Below are 14901 nucleotides of genomic sequence, written 5' to 3'. Positions count from 1 at the left end.
AATAATATATATACCATCTCCTGAGTCATGTCAGTTGTGCCCAAGTCTCTTTCACCAATAAATATCTACAAGACAGAGATATCTTCATCTCTGAAAAATTGGCAGTGTCTTATTTGAGAGGTGGAACTGGCAACTGCTCCTAATGCAAAGAGGAAAGCTGCTTCAGAACCCTTTTTTGCTTCAACACAGAGACTGGACGCTGTTTGAACTATTTGATCCCTCTGTGCTGGTATATACATTCTTATTTTTAAGTAAACACTGTAAAAAAGGTTTGAGATATTTTATAACATTCTTAATAAGGTTGGTATATTTAGCAACCATAAAAGGGTTGTGCAGAAGAGAGAGACATAAAATGGACAAAATCTTACACAAAGGAGAGATAATTTTAACAGATCATTTTTCAGTTAGTTACCCTAAAAAGGTCTGCAAACATTCTCATCTCTGTTTTTTTTAAATACTGATCTTCCATAGATCCATTTTATTTGAAATTACTGAAATATATTTTCATCACATAAGAATATAAAGTCAGGCCTGTAAAAAAAAGTCTGCAGGTTAAAAGAAACAGAGAAAAAGTTCAAATACATTTGCAGACTAAATCAGAAATTCTGGCACTCATGTCCCTGTGGTGGGCTGAGCAGTCACACACTGATAGTTTTCCTTGTTCCCAACTACTAAAACACATTAAATCTTCTCTTAATGCTTTTTTTTGTTTCACCTGTGTCATTACTAAAGTTGCCACAGGGGCATTCTGTGATCATGAGTGGAGGTGAGGTGCTCTAAGCAGTAGCTATGGTAAGTGCAGATGGGGAAAAATATGCTTTCACCTGAAACGTGATCTCATTTAGGGGAAAATTGGAGGGCATTTTGCTAAATCCTGTTAAATATTATGCAAGCATCTAAAAGGTAAACAGGGAGCATTGAGGGGAACTTATGGTGTACAGTTGCTGCTTATACAGAGATGACAAATGCTTTCAAGTCATGTTTGTAGAGGCATCCTTGCCACTTGGCCCTTTGTGGATGGACACTCACTCAGCCCTCTGCAAACACAGGAAATGCTGTTTTATTCCATTCCTCTATTCCTTCTGTCATTTCTGAGGCTGATACATCAAAAGAAGTAGTTGGTGCATTCTGTATTCATTTGTCTTATTGAGAAAGATATGATTCTCTGGCTCAGAAGAGTCACTCAGAAAGTAATGGCTTTTTTCTATCCTTTCCCACGTATTTCCGGACAGAGTTGCGTTTTGCAGGAGACTGAGCTCTTTAGGGCGAGAGGATGCATCTTCTCCTTTGAGAAACAGCATGGTTGGCTTGTGGAGCACAAATAAATGAATATTCTCAGATTTGTAGGAAACATGTATTCTTGCTTATTTCCATTGTTTCTTTTCAGCTGATATTTGGTTAATCAGAAACACATCTGTGCTTGTTTAACATGTATTATACTTTTCTGAAAGCAATAGATATGGAGTCTTAACAATGGAAAAGACCCTCTTGTGCAAGGTAAAATGTAACAATTATTCAAAACCTTTCCTTGTTTTTGCAGGACGAGGCAGCTCCAGCTGACAAGCAGTACAAACAGGAGCCAGCCCAGGTCACTTACTCAACATCAGCTGTTTCCAGCACACAGGAGGTGTTGTACATCAATGGCAACGGGACCTACAGTTACCATAGTTACAGAGGGCTCGGAGGTGGGCTGCTAAATCTCAACGATGCTTCTAGCAGTGGTGAGTTTCCTCACAAAATGTGCCTGTGTGTATATGTGCTCATGTGTACATTTCCCCCTGCTGTACAGAAAGCTAGTCCAAGGGGTTCAACATCCATAGGCTATTATCAGATAATGAGCAGGAACAAAATCCCGCAAACAGCTACTGCTGAGCAAAATACTTGCTCACTGCATGTTAGTCTCCTTTCAGTTTCCAGGGACTAATTCACAATAGGGCGAGACTGAACCTGAAGTCTCTAACAAAGCTGCGTAAAAAAGTGCCAGGTTAGATCTTCAGTCGATTTGCATGACTTTATGAGGACCTACACTGTCATTATTGTCCTCTCCTGTACTGATCACGAAATGAGGCCATTAGTATTTTTGTGGCTGGAGTTTGAAAACACTGAACTCCATATTTTGTAACACAAATGAATTGACCTAGATTTCGCACATGGTCTCTCTAGCTACTTTAATTTACTGTAGATAAGGATCTGGCATACCAAGTGTTAAATGAGAAATCAGCATATCCATCTATATTCTAAACTTAAAATGATGCAGGTAATTATGTGTCACCATGAGGCTGTATGCCCCTCTGAAAAAAACGGTGGTGTCATTTATTTAAACAACATTCTTTTCTTCTTACATTAGCAAGCTTTTGTAACAAACAGATGTAAGCGTATTGTATTATTTGTTTGAAATAGTCCCCCATATTGATTTCATACAAATTCAGAGCAAAGGAAAAGGTTTGCCCATTCTGGTAACGAGGGTATTGTCTGTCTGTCTGAGAAAAGTGATTACTCTGGAAGCCTGAGGGTCTCTGGCCTCCAAGAACGGTATTTAAAAAATGTCTGAGAGGATGGAGGAATCCCTGGGTTTTTGTCCTGCCTGATCCCTCTGTGGCCGAGTAGGAGAGTGCTGCTTCAAGTACATGGGCTGACTTAGGCAAGATGGTAATTGTTCAGCTATAGCCTCTATATTCGACATGCTAAGCAATTTTCAAAACGCTACCAGTGGTGCAGCCTGCAAGGAGCTACTGGTATGTGGTGTCCTGGTGACCTTAGGTCATGTCTGCTCCCTCAGCCCCCACCCCCAAAATCCTCAAAGGTCTGTGAATCATTTGCATTAAGTTTTCAAAAGGCTTTAAAAAGATAATATTTTAGTTGTCAAAAGCCTTTGACTTGAAGAGAGTGAATAATGATTACAATTGTTTCCATATGCATGAAGAACACATCTGAGGTACTGAATATGATCTCTGATCAATTTTTTTTCGTAAAAGTAAGACAGGCTGTGGAAAACTGGTTTCTTGGGAAAATGCACAAGAACTTTAAAATTGTCTTTTACATTGTGGCCAGAGAAGATCTGAGCCAGTTCCCACTAAAAGCAGTTGGCATTTGCTCTTTCACCCAACTAAGAGTAGGATTAAACTCCCCATGTGTTATTTGTCAGCAGAAGCCATCAGAATTGTCCTGGTTTACATAATCTTAAACTGTGAGGAATCACAACTGTTTTGTGTACTTGTTCTTCCCTGCAAACCTCTTGTAATAGGATACATTTCCATAACTCCCTTTTTTCAGTGAATTGTGGGATTTAGGCAAAAACATTCTATGTCACCTCAGCATGCAATTTTAAAAAATGAGGTACAAATTCAACATCATAAATTAGCATTACTTTCTGATTAGAAGCAACATTTTCTGTGTACCTTTAACATAGAGGACTCCAGTGTTTTTCACAATTAAAACTTAAGATGGGTTTTGCAGGACAAACAGTTGTTATTCAGGAACTGCCAGATGCTGCACAGCTAAGGCAGCCGGGGAACTGTACAGTGCACTGCATTGCTGGGGTGAAGGGACCAGTGGATGTTTACGGTTTGCATACTGACATATGCTCAAACATTTCTTCTTCCTTGCCTTTCCCTACTTGCACTGGAAAATTTTGTCTGTATGTCCTCTTACTTTGGAATATTAGTAAACCATTATACCTCTGCCAGATGGTTGTGCATAGTTGGAGTGTTGCGCAATGGTGTCTGTCTTCTCCACAGGGATCCTACAGGATCCAAAGCACATAAGCTCCATGAACCAAAAGTCTGTGTGCCAGCACTTGGAAACCAGTTGTTGATGCTAACAATCTAGCTGGCTGCTGATTTGTGACCCACTTGCCATTTCAGGAAGATCATTAGGAAAGTTGTGGAAAGGCAACTCCATCAATTTCTCAGTTTCATTGACACAAAAGCAATCAGTAGCCAACCTAATTATCTCTGGGCTATTGAGAGTAAAGTGCTCTGGCCCCATTAGCTGGTTTCCCTACAGGAGAAATGGGAGGACTTGGAGGCCAGTTCTTTGGGATCTGTCAATCCTCTCTGATATGTCCATGGATATTTGCTTTTTCGTTTGTGGACTAAGAGGAGTGGATGGAGTTGCAGTTGAGAGGGGTAACCATTGCCCTCCACAGACCTCCTAGGACAGTTGTTTGCAGTCGTTATTCTGTTTAAAGGACTCTCGTTCCAAACATATGCAAGGCTGTTATGATGGTTAATGAGTTCCCTCTCTGGAGAACAGGATATTTGCTTGTGAATTGTTTTCAGGACCTAAGAAGTCATTTAAGAATGCATTTCCTTTTCAATTTAGTAAACCATCAAATGTTCTTGTCACGTTTACAAATGTTCTTCTAGCATAAAAATAAATATACACCTCAGTCAGGATGTGTGTATAAGCAAATACAGTCTGGTTTTGTGTATCTGCTATAACAGAAAAAAGGAGAAGTTGCAAAACTATCTAAAACTCACTGCTTGAATACCTATTTCTGGACCTTCCCCCACAGTAATATGACTATGTCCAATTAGCTCTCCTCTCTAATAGTCCAGCTGATGTGTGTATTTTGTATGCCGTGACTCATTTAATTTGGTTATTTCCTCCCTATAAAGTTGGTCCCTATTCAGATCCCATCTTACAGACTTAGCTATCTGCTTGCCCAACTGTTTGGTGACTCTGGCTCAGGGACCTCTCTGTGCCTGCTGTTGCAGCGCTTCCCCCCTCAGCCTGTCCTTCCACATGGCTAATTACAGAACCATAATTAGCTCCTTACACAACTGTAAGGGGCAAGCCTTCATGCAACTGCTCAATATGAGAAAGCAGAATGCAACAGCTTGTACAGTGACCCCTCTTTTATTGTGGGCAGGAAAAAAGCACAGCAGGAAAAGGCTTGGGCTTACAGCACCAAGGTCTCTTTTTTTTTTTTTTTTTTCCCCTGCTTTTAAACCCTTTAGGCCAAGGCAGCTTGGCTGGAAAGCTTCACCCCATCACCAAGCAATCTGTGGGTTGACAGAGCCTCTGTCAGCCTATACATGAGCTGGGGAGAAGCCTTCGGGCACGTCGTCCTTGATTCTTGTAGATGCTAAAGGAGAGCTGCTCTTTGAGAAGGGTAGACTTCCACGGCTCTCTTTTTAAGACTAATGCAGGTCCTGCTACAGAACTGAATAGAGAATCTCCAAGGCAGGATAGCCCAGTGGGTGTGAAAAAAATTGCTTGCCAGCTCCTAGCTAGCCACAAAGGCTTCATCTGGCCCCACTCCATCACACCTGGACTGAGCTTGGAGGGACGCCCAGCTTGAGGGCAGGAGGGTGAGGACAGGAGACAGGCTGCTCTTTTGGGAGCAAAATCTCTTGCTGCCACCAGAAGCTGTTGAAGTCCCTGCATGCTGCCTGAGCCTCTCCTGACAGCATGGGATCACCCCTTCTCCCCACATGTTTCTGTCCAATGGGTCACTGTCCGCCCTTTCCCCATGACTGTCAGCTGTCAGCACTCTCTGAAGCCAGGGCGGGCTTATCAGAGCCTTGCTCCCCACAGCCACTCTGTTTCCTGAAGTCCATTTTCCCTAAGAGGTGTGGAAAGTGTTTCTTCTGCCATTGATGGGTTTCCTGGAGGTGATTTGGGGCTGTTTCTTCTGCATCACTGCCTGGTTTTCCAGGCAGAAATGTCAGTTGTTTCCCTTTGTGTGTGTAAAAAGAGAGGGTCTTTCAGACTCAAAGGCAGACTGGCTGTGCAGGACATGCCCTCCTGTCATGGTAAGACAAAGCATCTGTTGTGTCTCCGTTTCTCTACACAGATCTGCAGCCTACCTCCACCACAGCCTCAACTCAGCACTGCATCCCAGGCACCACAAACGTCCAGTCCCCTTCCAGCTCAGGTGAGTCTTCCTGGTGAATCTGAATATGTTCACACCACAAGCAAATCCTGAGCCCTGGCAGGCTTCTCTTTCAGCCTCCTCTCCCATGGGCGGGCCTGCAGACCATGACCAATGGCCCCATGCTCCAGCTGGTAGCTGTCAGACTCCTACCACACTGCTCACCTCTCCCTGCTGCTCCCTTCCAGAGGCCCAGAAGGGCTGCGCTCTCCCAGCCATTCCCCACTTTAGCCTGGCCTCTTACCCAGGTGCAAATCAGCCTTCCTGGTCCTTCTGCCTCCTGGTCCTTCAGGTGGTGCAGCCCTGCTGAAGACGATGGGGGTAGATGGAGGAAGGTCCTGGAACTGATGCTGCTGAGCCCCAGTGATCAGCATGGCTGTGCTGCTCTGGGGCAGGGAGAGGAGAACTGAGCACTCTTATCCACTTTTGCATGTGACAGTAGGGGGGGGGTGCCTCATTTCTGCACCCTCAGATTGGGTGAAGTTATAACCTTCTGTAAAATCTTGGCATTTGCATGAGCGGTAGTGGCTTCTTGGCAATAAACTAGGAAAAAACCCAGTCCAGCTGAGAATATCCAGTATGTAGCTAATTCATAAAGTGCTGACTGGGTTACCCGCAGCATTGCTGGCCATGATGTAGGGGTTGAATGGGATTTTTGCTGTGGTTGCTCTCTCCAGCTCTTCTTTATACCTCTACTCTTGCACAGTCTTCTGTGTTCTCAGTGCTATCCTGATGACATCAAAGTGAGAGAGAGAGGAAAGACAAAACAGCTTGTCCCTAACACAGCTGGAGCCTGGAGCATGAAAAGACACAGAACAAGAGTGTTAGAGCTAGGAACCTGGGAGAGTGTGTTTAGTCCCATTTAAAAAAGGCAAAATGTAGGGTTGGGAGAAGTTAAATGGTTTGACCTATGTTGTGGCAAAGGTGGGAATTTCTCACTGGGAAATGCTGGCTGAATTTGATATTAAGATTATGCCCACATTCCTCTTCCGCCTTCCTCCTCCTCTTCAAGTGATCGGATACATGCCATATGCAAATATTAGTCTGCTCCCACCATAGGAATGGAGATGGAATGTCTGCGATAAATTGGGCAGTATCCTACTTTTCTACCTTTGCACAAAGCTCAGGAGACAGCCATTAAGGCAAGACAGGTGTATGCCACATAACTAATCTCATACGGTGGATAGGAAACATTACTGGAGGACCTCACATAATGATTTCATCACAAACTACTGTGTTTGATGATTGTTGAAAATGCATGATATTCAGTGGCTATAGGCATTTCTGTGTTTTCGCACTTCTTTCCTCAGGCAACACAGCAGTTTATTCTGCTGTCTAAACTAGCTGAAGGTACGTTTTCCAGAGGAAAAGGTGTAGAAGGGAGAAAGAGGCTTAAAAGGTCCAATTCATTAGTCCCTGTTTTCTTCATCTGAGATCTGGCACTTGAAACAATAGTTTTAGGCACATCTGTTTGAAGGCGGGAGGAAAAGAAACATTGACATACATAATATCACAATAAAACATTATTGCAATAATGAATACATCTGATTTGGAAAAAGTAGCACACTTTTATAGTTGTTTCTATTTAGTTTTATTGGAGTATATGAGAAGCTAGTATATACTCACTCCTAAAGCCACTCATGGAGAAAAAAGGGGAGAGGAGAATAGGTGCAATAGAAGAGATACACAAGAGAGATTTCAAAGCATGTGCAAATGTATTTTTCTATAAGTGCCACTGTTTTTTACGTTTTCACTGATGGAAAGGGTTGCTTAACTATTAAGGAAAATGTAGAAGCATAGATGCTTAAGCACATATAGGTTTTTAAAATAATTTTTGTTATTTTAAATTATTATCTGCAATAGTGATAACCATTTTGAGGGTCACTGACACATTTATTATTCTTTCAGTAGTTGTTAATTATAAGATTGGTAGCTACCCAGTGACAGCATACAATTCTTAAGGGATTTTTGCTGAGACAGTTGATAGTGTGTAAGCAATCAGTAACAGCACATCTACATCTGACCCATATTTTGGAATTTGATATAAATCATGTTACTAATGAGTAGTGCATGAGGCAATAACTAGTTCCATTTAAGTCTTGCAATTTACAGAAAAGCCATTTGTCCCACAGTGTATTTAATGACAGATATTCCTAGCAGCTAATTTGATAAATGATTGTCTAGCACATGAAGAGCGGGTTTTCAGAGTTCTCATATTCAGCTTGATGTGGTTCCAACAAGAACATTTTCACCTCACAGGGGAAATTAGGTCTATGTAACTGGACTGAGGTGATAAATCGAAAATATTCCTGTGTTAAAGTGTCAATCAGGTGGCCTGGGCAAGAAGCAGAGGAACAATACTTCAGTGTTTTGAAAGAGTGTAAAAGAAAGGATCTGTCTCAGCAATTTGTTTAACTCAATGCTTAAGAGAATGTTGTGCTGTTATAAAAACATGGGAGGTGACAGCTGTGAGTTACAATAGTATGCACTAGGAGAAATAAATAAATAAAAATAAGTATCCTGTCTTCATATCTGTGATATATGCTTAATCTTTGCTTGCACACACAGACATTGTGGAACCTGATAATGTTTTTAATCAAGATTTTTAATTGTCCTGAAGTACTCCAGGATAGGGAGCAGTATGCTAAAATGTGCAGTATCACCTTGGAGGAACCAGACACTGCAAAATTCTTTACAGAAATATTCAGATTTCCCTCTGTATAAGGATACACTTCCTTGTTCCTGTGAAGACTGGCAGCTTAATAAGTAATGTTAAGTACACTAAAGAAATAGTTCTATTTAAAGTAAGGATAGTTATTAAAAAAAATGGTGGTGAAGCTGTTCAGCTTTCTCCTGATTTGGTCATCTGTAGTGATGGCTTCTGGAGATAGAGGTTCACAAAGTGTCTACCTTAACCAGCTATTTTAAGCCTTCAGAATATCTGTGATTTATTTGCCTGTTTAAAGAAATGTGCTGGATATTTATGAGTAAGATTTAAGTTCCCATGTTTCAATAGCTGATTTGCATAAAATTACACAGGAAAAATGTACACTATAAGGTGCATTTATTCCTTATTTTCTGAATGACCAGGTATGACTGATGAAGCTACAGATAAGTTACAGCATTTTTACCATGTAGCAGCCTGAACAACCTTTAAGAATCAGTAATACTGCCAGTGAGTGTCTATCATAGCTATTAAAAGCTGCAACCATCATAACTATTAAAAGCTGAGACCAATGTAATACATCCTAGGGCTAGTCTCTGAGTGCGGTGTTCTCCCAGATATAAAGCTTGGGCTATCATAGGCAAGCTTTGGAGGTGAGGTGTAGGGGGTCACGTAACATAATTAAAAGAAGAACCAAAATTGTTATCCCCACATCAAGCATGGCTTGTTCTCTTTCTGTCCAGCTATCTGCCAGCACATGCAGCTTCCCTTCCTGAAAACGCACGGGTGTACTCACTGTCCTGAAACCACAGCCATGAACGCTTTTCTGTGTGTGTGGATTTCTTTGCTTTTTTGCTCAGGGGGCTTTTCTTTGAGGGGAAGGAGGACAGTACTGTGACTTGTTAAGTGCAAGGCAGGAGTTGGAGGGTGAAGTAAAATCCTGTTTTCTTAGTATATAGCAATAAAAGAAAAATCAAGGAGTTTGAAGTAGCTGGCGTAAGTTAAAATCAGAGATTTCTTATTTCCTTTGTATACAAGAACTTTGTATACATCAGAAGTCTCCCAGACCAAGAGGAGTTCTGGGTCCTGATGATTCTCTGTGTATGCAGACTGCAGATTTGCACTTGCACAAAACTTTATTTCCAGTACCTTCAGGGATTCAAGCATATATATTCTGAAGAGTTAAAAAACTTTCCTTATGATAGTTATCCAGACATCTAGGAATACAGGGCCAGATCTTCAGTTTGTGTAAATCACTGTGACCCTATAGACTTGTGAGGAGTTACACAGATTTATGCATGCTGGACATCTTGTCTTCCCCCAATTTTTCCTTTCAGAGCAGTGCTTTTACTTTGTGTCATCATTTTTTGTAAGAAAAACCCCAGAGATGTAAGCAAGCACATTTCTATGTATTTTCTACTTATGAGTGAAGTAAACTTAATATCCTATTCAATCACTTAAAAATCTGGATTGCCAATGAGAAAAGCCCTTCAGTTTAGTTTCGGAAAAAGACATGCTCTGCTGCAGCAGCTCTGTTCTGCTGTATATTGTGTGTGTGGTTTTGGCTGTGACATGAATGAGAGACAAGGAAAGAACATAAAAGTTAAAGTAGTTTCATATGGAGCACAATGCCCTCAATGTGTCAGTGGTAGCTTTTTCACTACTGCCTCAATAAATATAGAAGTCTTTAATGGCTTCTTACAACCATTCAGTCCAGCTGGCTTTATGATTTGTATACCCTTCTTCTCTGTGCTGGGTTAAGATTTACTTAGAAATATTCTCTGAGCTTCTTCACACTGTGGTCGTTTCCCTGCAGTGTGCGGTCACACAGAAACAAATGCACCGAGCTAATTGTCCTTTTATTTATCCTTTGTACACTGGAAGTCATTTAAAAGTCAGTTCATTTATGCCAGTGTAAAACTGGATAATACAGTTGTAAGGCTAAGTGCCGTTCAGGCTAGTTGCGTAGTAGGAAATAAGATCTAATAGGACCCTTTCTGTTTGAGTAGTTTCTTTTCATAGTCCCAGCTCTGCTTTCATTCACTCAAGGGGAGATTTTCATTAACTTCAGTGAGTGTGAGAACACGGCAATCTCCACATTCTTTGTGGTCTCAGCTGTATCTCTGCATAAACATAAAAGAAAGAAATATAAGTAAGGTTTATGACCAGATCTTCAGCTTCTGGAAATCAGTACATCTCTTTCCATTAGTGCTTAGAGTCTGGTTTTGAATCTTGTGATTCTGGTGGGATTATTTAGGAGAACCTCTAGGATATGAGTCAGTGTGTTCTGTATTCTACAGGTGAATATGCTAAATTTTAAAATTATTCCAGTCTTCTTAGGAAGCAAAGTCCATCCAGTGAGCCAATGCTGAGAAATCCTTGGCATTGACATACATTGTCCAGATGAAATTGAACAGTGACGTTTTTCTCATAGGAAAGCAAGATACATAGCTTTGGATAACTTGAGCCCAGTTTCCAGGAGAGTATTAAGATTAAGATCAAGCTAGTCTGATCTTCTGCCTGCCAGAAGTATAGATTTGCTACACTGTCAAAATGAATGAGCAGTACTTTTCCAGATTTGCACATAATAAACTGCTTGGTAGGTATACTTGCCATCCGTATCCTTCCATGTTTAAAGAAGTCCTCAGTCCAATTCTACTTGTCGAAATTTACAGTCCAGGAAGAAAACATGTATTGTGTTAAGTGCAAAAGGCAAACATCTCATCAAAGCACCATACATCTTAGCTGATTAATAACTATGGTCAAACGACCAGGGAAATTCCACACAAAGCCGAACTCCATGATGGCAGATGGTTTTGCTGATCGGGGTAACCTGCAGACTGCCCTCAGGAGTGCTGTCTTCCAACGTGCATGGTCTTGAGAATATTCTTTGAGGAAAAGTGCTAAGCATATTGGTATAAGCTGCCAGTGCAACATGGTGATTGCTGCAGGTTCTCTTGTCAGTGTTCAGGCCTTACAAGATCCTTGCAACGTATTGCCAGCTGTATGCAGCCCCGCCAGATGATACTGTACTCCTCACTGTAACAGCCAGATTGTCACCAGCCTAATCTCATTCATGACCAGCTATTTATATAAGTGATCATGTGGCATCAGGGCTAGTCAAGTGAATGACCATTTATCTACGTCTGTAAGGGATTCACAATCTGGCTGCATGCTGATTGAAGCATAAAACGTGAAAAGAGATATCTAGAGAACACAAGTTTGATATTCTGTGATAAAAACTGCAAGTGTGCAGATTGCCGTGAAGGCTATGATGGCAGCTGGAGCTGGGGGAGTCACAGGAGATGAACCTTCTGCCTGCTCACCAGCATCAGATTCCAGGGCAGTGTTGGGGTGCAAGTGGCTTACACTGTTGGCATACCCCCCAGAGGGTAGTTTTCTGCTGGCGGTGGACTTGCCCCTCGTGTTACGTAAGTAGAACTTAAAAGGTATCTGTCATATAAATATAAATCGCTGTGGTTCCTGTCAAGGCAACTGGTAACTAAAGAGTTACTGCTTGTTTCTGCCGCTTCTCACTGGCACTCAGCTGAGAGCAGATTTTTGCTGCTCTGCATTTGTAGCTACAAACCTGTGAAATGTCTCTGGCGGTGGATCTGAAGCTTCTTTTCTTTTCCTTTGTTATCTGCAGGTCCAACAGATCTCAGTATGAAGAGGCAGTTAGCAACCAGCTCTGGATCCTCCAGTAGTTCAAGCTCTAGACCCCAGCTGAGTCCAACTGAAATAAATGCAGTGAGGCAGCTTGTGGCAGGGTATCGAGAATCAGCCGCATTTTTATTGCGTTCTGCAGATGAACTGGAAAACCTTATTTTGCAGCAGAACTGAGTCATGTGACCTTCACACTGGCCTGGTCTTATCTCAGAGTTTCCACTAATGACATTTTGATTTCCCAGAGCACACACTTCAGTTACTGCACAGTCTTTTAGGAGAGTTAATTACCATAATGCCACACTGTTCTTGATCCATAAAGTGATGTGTTAAGGTGCTTCAAGTGAACTTCGACCTCTGGTATTTCCGAGGTACTTTACTGTGTCCAGCCTATTGCTTTTGTTTTAGTGTGTCAGCATAAATATCGAAAAAGTGGCTAGAAATTAACTCATTCTAACAAGTGGAGGAAACAGAAGATGCTGTGATGGCTTAAAAAAAAAAATGGTTCAAGATCCAAGTGCAATATTAGTGGAATGTGATACTGACTCATTGGACTTAAAGCTGCAGTATATGGCAAAACGTTGCCAAATGTCCTGTTGCTACAGGGCACAATTGCAATTAAAAGGATCTTGTATTTTAAAAAAATGTAATTTTTATAAAAAACGAAACAAAAGATTTTTGTTTTCATTCAAGATTTTTCATTTTTACTTTGGTAAACTTTTTCACTGGTCCTGAAAATGTTTTGAGGAGCTATTTTAAGTCCCCCCTTCCTCTCTTGAACCCCTGACTGTGCCCTTCTCCCCAACTTCATATTCTTTCTACAACAAGTAACTCTTGATGCTGGATAATTCTTCCCCCGTGTACTGTAAATTGTCATCTGTGGAATACCTTCCAAAGGAAGCATGCATTTCCTGCATTCATGCCATTCTCAACTCCATTCTGTAATATATTGCAGCTTTATTAGCAATTAATAAAGAGTTGAGGTTTTTTTAAAAAAGACATATCATTGAGAAAAAAAAAGATAAATTGATTTCTTACAGTGAGCTCATCTAACTCCATGATCACTGCTGCTGTCCTATACAAGTCCCTCTAGTTGTGATTGGACGTAGATGATGAATGTTAAGAGGTTGCAAGTGACAATCTGAAAATTTGCACTCTTGTGTGTATTTATTTTTTTTTCCTTAATTTAAACAAAATTCTTACCAAGGAATGTCATTGACACTTCTGGTATGATTTGTATAATTCCCAGGCCTAGCTAAAACCTGTACAAAACTGTAAATGGATGCAGCTGCAACTATAATAAAACTCTTCTCTCCCCTTCCCCACTCTTCCCAACCCCTCTATTTCTTATTTTATAATATTGATTACACATTAATGGTGTTTTCTTTGTGCACTACGGCAGGCTTATTTTTAAGTATATAGAAAAAAGTACTTTAGTTTATGCTTACTGTACTATCTGTTCTGTTGTTTAGCTTTTGTTGAATAACAAGTTTCTTGTGCATTCCTAAATTTGCCTTATTTCATGTACAAAATTTTATGTAATTCTGTTTTTGACAATGAGTTTAAGGCATCAGTGATATTTTATATCTACTTGTTACATATAGTTTTCCAAGTAATGACTGTGATTGTGACCAAGTAATGTGCACTTTTTCTTGTAACTGTGGACATTGCTATGCTTTTTTTTCTCTAGTGTTTCTAGAATTACTGTTGCTTACAGTTATGTAAAAGAAAAAGAACTTTTGTGATACTGTTGGTGAATATTAATGTGAAAAAGCCTATGAAATATGAGTATTTTGGAGGTACATAGATACACAAACATCTCTAAGTTGTGGACTGATGTTCACGTATTTAAATGAGAATTCAAAACCTGAGGGCTGGAATCATTTCCTCTGTTTTGTTTGGGTAAATAAACAGATTTCTGTGTTTAAATACATGATTGTGAAACATTATAACATTTAAACTGAGACAGCATTTAAAGCTATAAATATCATTGTCTTTAGACAGGAAAAAGGGCCTTCCAGTCCAATTCATGCAGACACCCAAAGCTCATTTCTCAAAATTATTGAGTAAATCCAGTAGACTGATCTAGCTGGAGCTTTGTATTAATGAAGAAATTCCTCAGTAAGAGCAGAAGCGGGTGGCCCATAAATCATGAGATCTGAGTCACTAGCATTTTATCATTTTAAGTTGGCTGGAGGCAACACCATTTTACCACTCTACATTTATTCTTAAAAATCTATTGGATGTCTTTTTAAAGGCACCTATTCTTGGATATGAGAATATTGTTGCAAATTCTTAATAGTTGTTACCCATCACTTGAGAGGTGCATTTGCTCCGAACATCTCACCATGCTTGTGAAAACCTATAGCTTGTCTCTGCCATAGATGTGCGGTTGCCTCAGCTTTTGTCTCACCAGGCATTCAGAAGCCTGTTAGGAGCCAAGTGCCTGTTTCCTCCCTTCCGCTTTCAAATATCTACAGCTTCTTCTGTCTGTTGCATGCCAGGAGGGGATGAAGCAGGTACCTTGTGCCAGGTCACTATCTTGGCCTCATCCAAAGAAAAGTTCTGGCATACATCTTCCACAAAGAAGAAGAGTGGCAACTATGCCTAGGTTTCAAAGTTCCATTAGTCCTGTTTTGCAGGGCAGTGTGCCTCAAACTGCCAACTAAGCAGTAACCAGCAGTTTTTCTAA

At 40.7% G+C, this 14901-nt stretch overlaps 1 protein-coding gene across 4 annotated transcripts in view; it reads left to right on the top strand.

The window, feature by feature from the left end:
- NOL4 (nucleolar protein 4) overlaps positions 1–12386 on the top strand; it is a 195054-nt gene extending 182668 nt beyond the window's left edge. For all 4 annotated transcript variants that reach the window (XM_010574371.1, XM_010574370.1, XM_010574369.1 and 1 more), the window contains 2 exons: positions 1541–1721; positions 12193–12386. In XM_010574371.1, coding sequence (XP_010572673.1) covers positions 1541–1721; positions 12193–12386 — 375 coding nt within the window. The remainder of the gene's footprint in view (positions 1–1540; positions 1722–12192) is intronic.
- Positions 12387–14901: the final 2515 nt, after the last annotated feature.

The sequence above is a fragment of the Haliaeetus leucocephalus genome, unplaced genomic scaffold (assembly GCF_000737465.1).
Source record: "Haliaeetus leucocephalus isolate CR32 unplaced genomic scaffold, Haliaeetus_leucocephalus-4.0 Scaffold428, whole genome shotgun sequence".
NCBI lineage: Eukaryota > Metazoa > Chordata > Aves > Accipitriformes > Accipitridae > Haliaeetus > Haliaeetus leucocephalus.
Note: the sequence above shows the minus strand (reverse complement) of the source record. Positions and strands in the feature narration are given on the sequence as shown.